This window comes from Borostomias antarcticus (genome assembly GCF_949987555.1).
Source record: "Borostomias antarcticus genome assembly, chromosome: 17".
NCBI classification, from domain to species: Eukaryota; Metazoa; Chordata; class Actinopteri; order Stomiiformes; family Stomiidae; genus Borostomias; species Borostomias antarcticus.
This window is the reverse complement of record NC_140250.1, coordinates 18,431,537-18,439,036: the sequence shown is the minus strand read 5'-3', so window position 1 is coordinate 18,439,036 and position 7,500 is coordinate 18,431,537. Positions and strand designations below refer to the sequence as shown.

General features: G+C 49.2%; 1 protein-coding gene across 1 annotated transcript in view; it reads left to right on the top strand.

The window, feature by feature from the left end:
* dgkg (diacylglycerol kinase, gamma) overlaps positions 1-7,500 on the top strand; it is a gene marked incomplete at both ends in the record, with an annotated part of 96,729 nt that overhangs the window by 18,399 nt on the left and 70,830 nt on the right. The window contains 4 exons of the mRNA XM_084451487.1: positions 2,422-2,442; positions 2,971-3,121; positions 5,474-5,536; positions 6,312-6,575. Coding sequence (XP_084307613.1) covers positions 2,422-2,442; positions 2,971-3,121; positions 5,474-5,536; positions 6,312-6,575 — 499 coding nt within the window. The remainder of the gene's footprint in view (positions 1-2,421; positions 2,443-2,970; positions 3,122-5,473; positions 5,537-6,311; positions 6,576-7,500) is intronic.

Here is a 7,500-nt window from a genome sequence, read left to right as displayed (position 1 = left end):
GCCGAGAGTTGTTCGCTTCCCAGGACAAAACTGAAATATCGATAATTGGCAAAAAGGATGAAAGAGAAAGACTATCGGTGCACTGAATACCAAATGCCAGGCAAGAAATGTAGCTTTGAGGCCCATATAAAGAATGTAACAAGGACCTCATTTTATCACCTAAGAAACATTGCCAAGGTGAAACCTTTCCTCTCCCAGACTGATACTGAAAGACTAATGTATGCTTTTATTAATAGCAGGTTGGAGCCTTGTAACGCTCTCTGTCTGGCCTACCAAAAAAGCAATTAGTCTGATTGATTCAAAATGCTGCAGCATGTGTTCTTACAAAGACCAGAAGGAGGACTCGCATCACACCAGTTTTAAAATCATTGCACTGGGTACCTCTTAGTTTTATAATACATTTTAAGATGAATTTATTGGTCTATAAATCTTTATACAATCAAGCACCTAAATACATATCGGATATGCTTTTAAAATATACACCTGGTAGGTCCCTCAGGTCCTCTGGCACTGAGCTTTTAATGGTTCCTAGAGCCAGGACTAAGAGGCATGGGGAGGCAGCCTTCGGTTCGTATGGAACACCCTGCCAGAGGACCTGAGAATGTCTGAGACAGTGGGATCTTAGAACATACCTTTATAACATGGCTTTTACCATGTAGCATCACTTTTCTTAATATGCCAATGTTCTTCATTTGTATTCTCTGGTTTTTATTCTATTTTACACTATTATATATATATATATATATATATATATAAGGTTATACAGTATATTATATAGTTTTTATTCTATTTTACACTATTTTTAAAAATTTTAATTAGTTTACTTTGATTGTTTCTTTTAAATCTGTTCTCACTGTGTTTGTATGATTTATGTTTATATCCATCTCTTTTTATGGAAAGCACTATGTGCTACTGTACATTGATTTGTATGAATGGTGCTATAAAATGACATCGACGTTGACACCGACACATTGACACACACACACACACACACACACACACACACACACACAAAAGCACAAAACCCAGGCACACAACTGGCCCTGGGAGATAACGAGGATATGGTCAATGTGGGGGCGTTTGATTTGAGGTGCAGTCCAGGACAGAGTGCGCCTTCACAGGGAGAGATTTGGAGGGGTGGGGGGCTAGGAGGGTAACACCAACATGAAGAAATTCGAAACATACCTGCTACCAAATCCATCTGGATGCTTTTACTGCAGGGCAAATATGTCTACACAATATAAACCCATAAACCCATAGCCCCCTCGTCTCTCTGTTTGTGTGTGTGTGTGCGTGTGTGTGTGTGTGCGTGTGTGCGTGTGTATGTATGCACACGTGCATATTTCTCTAAATCGGCTGTTACATGATGCATAACAAATTACAGTCTGGGGTAGTTTTGCCAAATAAGGAGAGAAGAAGAGAAGAGAGGAGAGGGGAAGGGAAGAAGATGGAGGAGAAGAGAGGCAGAGTGTTGTGAATAATGGCGTGCTGGCTGGCTCTGTTCTGGGACCTGTCAGGCCTGGATCAACAGCTCACAGTCAGGGAGGATGTCTCTGATTATCTACGTCTACAGGCTCCATCAATCACACACATTAGAAGATGTGTCTGAAGATACGCCAGGCGTTTACCTCACCAGACCGACAGCACAAGTGAGAGTCGGAAAAGGAAATAAAAATCACATATAGTTTTTTGTTTATACTTAGGTGGTTTAGTAGCAGCAGCATGACGATGATCTAATCTTTTTTTTTTTTTCTTCTTTTTTTATTGAACCTTTAGTTAAACAGATAAAAACTCGTTGAGATTAAAGGAAATCTCTTTTTCAGCAGTGACCTGGCCAAGAGGGCAGCACACAATAAAAAACACACAACCATCCAGGTTTCATCTGTACAGAACAACAATAAAACATGATCAGAAGGAGGAGTTTAGTGACAGAGACACTTCCCACTACTTTCAAGCTGCAAATCCTTTAGGATTTCCTTAAAGGCATCATATGAGATCAGTTCAGCGAGTTTTAAGTCCTTTTGGAGGAAGTTCCAATCAGAAGGGGCAGCATATTTAAAAGCACTTTTCCCCCTTCACAGTGTTAACACTATTCTAATTGAGGGTGACCATTGGATCTACGGGTATCGTTTGGTTAATTCAAACGGGAGCAGTTGGCCCGAGGACTGTGGGAGCCTCGAACGAGAGCGAGCGTGCTGGTGGATTGTGGGAGAGAATGTGTCAGGAAGTAGCGCCGGGAAGGAGGGCGGTCAGAGTGACGGCCGAGAGTGACCTCTGACCTCTGACTGAGCCCGGACGCCGTTAATCCTGACCACCGGCATGCCGTTGACACAAACCGCCATCTAACTCCCTTCTTCTTCTACTCCAACCACCCCCCCCCCCTCCTCCCCCTCCGATCCCTCCTCCCCAACTGTCAAACAGAAGCAAGACGTTCTCAACCAAGTAAGCCCCCCCGGCCCCACGAGGCCTGCATGCGCTGTGGTTCTCCCTGTCTACAGACTGCATGCTCGCTAACTTCGACCGCATCATAACCCCCGTCCAATCAGAGGCACTCGCTCACCCTACATGCCACGAGGGTGATGGGGGTGAGGGGGGGGTCTGTCTCGACCCATTTCCTCCAGGTACCCATTGTGTCTGATAAGTTGCCGGTTTTTGTGTGTGTCGTATATTTCACTAACACGCCCCTTCAGAAGGAAGGCAGCAGGCGCGGCCGTGACTGTCCGTTTGAAATCCATGAGTTCTGTTGATCGGTGTTTGTTTTTTTTCTCCTAGTGGGTGTTTTTCAGACTCCCTCCAGCATTTCTGTCTCATTGATTCATGGGTTTTTCCCTCCCCTGCTTCGTCTCATACGGCATACGCACAAGCTCACCTGAATCTCTCTCTCTCCCTCCCTCCCTCCCTCCCTCCCTCCCTCCCTCCCTCCCTCCCTCCCTCCCTCTGTCCGTCCGTCTGTCTGTCTGTCCCCCCCAGCCCATCGACTACGAGGGGTTCCAGCTCTTCATGGCCACCTACCTGGAGAACGACATCCCTGAGGAGCTGTGCCAGCACCTCTTCACCTCCTTCAAGAGCAAGACGGGGGGCTCCTCCCCCGAGCCTCCCCGCGCAGGAGCAGGCATTCTGGGTACGTGTCCCCCCCCCCCCCCCGCCCCCGGGCCCCGCCCTGGCGCCAACCCCCCCCCCTCTCAGAACTAATCAACCTCTAAGCTCAGTAAACCCCAGGGTGTGTCTTGATCTGAGTGGTTCTGACAGGTGGCTTTGGGCCCGGGCCAGAGGATGAGGCCACAGAGGTCTGTGTCGGTAATTGTGTCGTTTCCCACTGTCATCCTGGTCTCTCCTGGTCTCTCCTGGTCTCTCCTGGTATCTCCTGGTTCTGTGAAGTTGCTCAGGTCGTCTCACTCCTGGGCTAGCGGACGGGTGCACCTGTCTTGTGTGTCTATCGATGACAGATAAAGACAAGTGAACACACACACACACACACACACACACATACAGTACATACACAAACACCTGCGCACACACGCGCACACACACATACACAAACGCGCGCATACACACACAAACGCGCGCGCATACACACACACATACACACATACACACAGACACACACACACATCCATCCGGGTGTTAGGGTTTGTGGTTTATTACTTGTGGTTGTGGTTTAGTGCCGCTTGCACAGCTTGTAAACAGTGTCCTGCTCGGCCATATGGGTTTATATACGGGCCCCGTGTTCCAGGGGCCTCCCTGAGGACCAGACCGCCAGCAGGACACAGACGGCCGTGTCGGACCCCCCTCCTGACAGACGGAGCTGGGGGATTTACGCCCGAGCCCACTCGACCATCTTCACCTGGCCTGACTCTAGCAGAAGGCATGTTCACTGTTGGCTAGCAGCTACCGAAGAGATGCCGAAGTTTCTGCACATTTATTTTTCTCAAAAACACACGCTTGTGAACACACACACACACACGCTTGTAATGACAGCAGGCATTGATTTATAGGCATATACGCTACTGTATATGAAGATATTCGATGGGCGTTGGGTTCTGCTTCTGTGGAGGAAAAACCTGACGCAGCCTACAGTGCCATCTAGTGTTGAGACCTGGCACTGCAGCTACAGCACGCTCCCATCAAGCGAATCGGATGGATCCATATTTTCCACTCTGTTATCTAATGGACTAAGCTGCAGGGTCCTGTCAGAGACCTGGATATTGAGGACTGCTTCTCCCTGTAGATTGATTTCTGTACCCTGACTCTGAGACTTGTTCAGGGAGAGACCTCGTTCAGGGAGAGACCTCGTTCAGGGGGAGACCTCGTTCAGACAAAGACCGCATTCAGGTAGAGACCTTGTTCAGGAAGATACCTCATTTATTCATTCATTCATTCATTCATTCAGAGACCTTGTGCAGGGAGAGACTTTGTTCAGGGAGACCTGGTTCAGGCAGAGACCTTGTTCAGGAAGATACCTCATTTATTCATTCATTCATTCATTCATTCAGAGACCTTGTGCAGGGAGAGACTTTGTTCACGGAGACCTAGTTCAGGGAGAGACTCACCGTAGCCTGAATCAATCACCCGGTAGAGAGAGATGGGGGGTGGGGGGGGTGGGGGGGGGCTGACAGGATGAGTTGTCCCTCCTCTCTTCTCCTCTCCTCTATCATGATAGAAGCGTCTGCAGTGAACGGCAAGGCTGCTCTGACTGATGGATGTTCTGCTCTCCTCTCACAGGCAATCTCCCTCTTTCTCTACCTGTCTCTCCCTCTCTCTCTCTCGCTCTCTCTCTCTCCATCTCTCTCTTTCTCTACCTGTCTCTCCCTCTCTCTCTCTCTCCATCTCCCTCTTTCTCTACCTGTCTCTCCCTCTCTCTCTCTCTCCATCTCTCTCTTTCTCTACCTGTCTCTCCCTCTCTCTCTCTCTCTCTCTCTCTCTCTCTCTCCATCTCCATCTTTCTCTCTCTCCCTCCCTCTCTCTCTGTCTCTTGTTCTCTGCAGCACAGTGAAGGATAAATGTATACGGCCGGCCGTGTTATTATGTGTTACTATGAATTACAGTAGTGGAACGTTGACGTTCAATCACCCCAGTTATGTACAGAATGCAATCCTTCAAATTTCATTGAATGAATAATTCCTTCTTTTTCTAGAAAAAAAGTCCCTTTCCCTGACGTTCCATGTACACTTCACTCTCTCTCTCTCCCTCTATCTCTCTCTCTCTCTCTCTCTCACTCCCCCCTCTCTTTCTATCTCTCTCTCTTTCCTGCTCTATCTATCTATCTATCTATCTATCTATCTATCTATCTATCTATCTATCTATCTATCTATCTATCTATCTATCTATCTATCTATCTATCTATCTATCTATCTATCTATCTATCTATCCCTTCATCTCTCTATATCTCTCTCTCTCTCTCTCTCTCTCTCTCTCTCCTTCCCTCTCTCTCTCTCTCTCTCTCTCTCTCTCTCTCTCTCTGTGGTGACTACAGAGACTCGGTCCATACACGCAGGCATCTCTATACAGACAGAAGTAGCCTGTGCTCCCATCACAGGTACCACCGCAGGGCCACATGGCATCATCACCATCGTGACGTCGTCGTGACATCATCTTAGCGAGACGAGCGCAGACCTCTGACCCATTCTCTCTCCTCATCAGTGCGTTGCTGTTGTTGAAGCGAACGCGTCAATGTTTTATTATTGTATTCAGTCGTGTTGTATTCTATCGTTTTGTGCTTGAGCAGATGGTGTCGTAGCTTCCCTGTCATCAGTAGATGCCTTGTTGCTTATTATTGTTGTTGTTTATTAATTATGTACAGTAGCAGCGTTGTTGTGAGGTCATAATCCCAGGTGGTGAATGGCAGCTTCCTTGTAACCAGCCTGCTGGTGTCCTGCTCTGTCTCTCCTTCAGCACTCTCATTCAGTCAGGGTGTCAGATGCAAGACTTGACTCTCTCTCTCTCGTCTCTCCCCCCCTCCTCTCTCTCTCTCGTCTCTCCCCCCCTTCTCTCTCTCTCTCTCGTCCCCCCCCCCTCCTCTCTCTCTCTCGTCCCCGTCCCCTCCTCTCTCTCTCTCTCTCTCTCTCTCTCGTCCCTCTCCCCCCCCCTCTCTCTCTCTCCTCCCCACCCCCCACCCCCTCTCTCTCTCGCCACCCCCCTCTCTCTCTCTCTCGCCCCCCCTTTCTCTCTCTCTCACCCCCCCTCTCTCTCTCTCTCTTGCCCCCCTCTCTCTCTCTCTCTCGCCCCCCCCTCTCTCTCTCGTCCACCCCCCCTCTCTCTCTGTCTCTCTCTCCCGTCCCCCCGTCCCCCCCCTCTCTCTCTCTCTCCCCCAGGGGTGAACGGGAAGAGCATCCTGGCAGCCATAGGGAGACACAACGCAGCGGAGCACTCTGGGGCCACCACCACGGGCTCCGGGGCCACCACCTCCCCCTGCTCCTCCCGCTCCTCCTCCCAGCGCTCCAGGACCGGAGGCCACACCCCCGGGGGGCCCCACTGCTCGCCCTGCCCCCAGCCCAAACCCTCGGAGGGCTCCAGCAACGCCCTGACCCTCAACCCCGCCCCCGCCAGGTCCCCGGGGGCTCCTCGCCTCTCACCAGGTCTGGTCGGACGCCCCCCCCCCCCCTACACTGGCTCAGATGACCCTCTGATACGCCAGCTTTGTAGCTGCGCTCGGATTAAAATGGGATAGAAGGGGGGGGGGGGGGGGGGGAGCCGTGGTGGCGTAGCGGTCAGAGCACCAGGGCAGAGTCTGGTCAGATCCCCCACTGGGAGCGATACACTGGGCAGTTGCTCCCTGAGGGTGGCTGGCTCTGGGACTCGTCGTGCCACAGTGCCCCCTGCTGGTGTGGGAGTTGTGCCGATGCGCACCGAGGGAGTCAGGGAGCGCTCTCTCTCTTTCGGGTCGCCTAGTTGTCGCCAGGTTGTCGTTAGCGAGGCTGGGGATGATTGGACACTGGGTCGGGTGAATTGACTGCCAAACTGGGAGAAAATGGGAGGGGGGGGGGGGGGGGGAATAAACTGATATTTAAAAAAATGTGATAGAAGAGTTGTAAAACGGTTAATCCCCAGTTAATCTGTTCATCAATTAATCTGTTCATCAGATTGGTTTAATTCCTATTTAATCTGTTCATCATATTGGTTTAATCCCCAGTTGATCAATTCATCAGATTGGTTTGATACACATTTAATCTGTTCATCAATTAATCTGTTCATCAATTAATCTGTTCATCAGATTGGTTTAATTCCTAGTTAATCTGTTCATCATATTGGTTTAATCCCCAGTTAATATGTTCGTCAGGTTGGTTTAATCCACAATTAATATGTTCATCAGACTGGTTTAATCCCCAGTTCATCTATTCATCAGATTGGTTTAATCCCCACTTAATCTGTTCATCAATTAATCTGTTTATTCCCCCGTTAATATGTTAAGCAATTAATCTCTTCATAAATTAATATGTTCAACAGATTGCTTTAATCCTCAGATAATCTGTTAATTTGTTCATCAGTTGATCAGTTGATCAG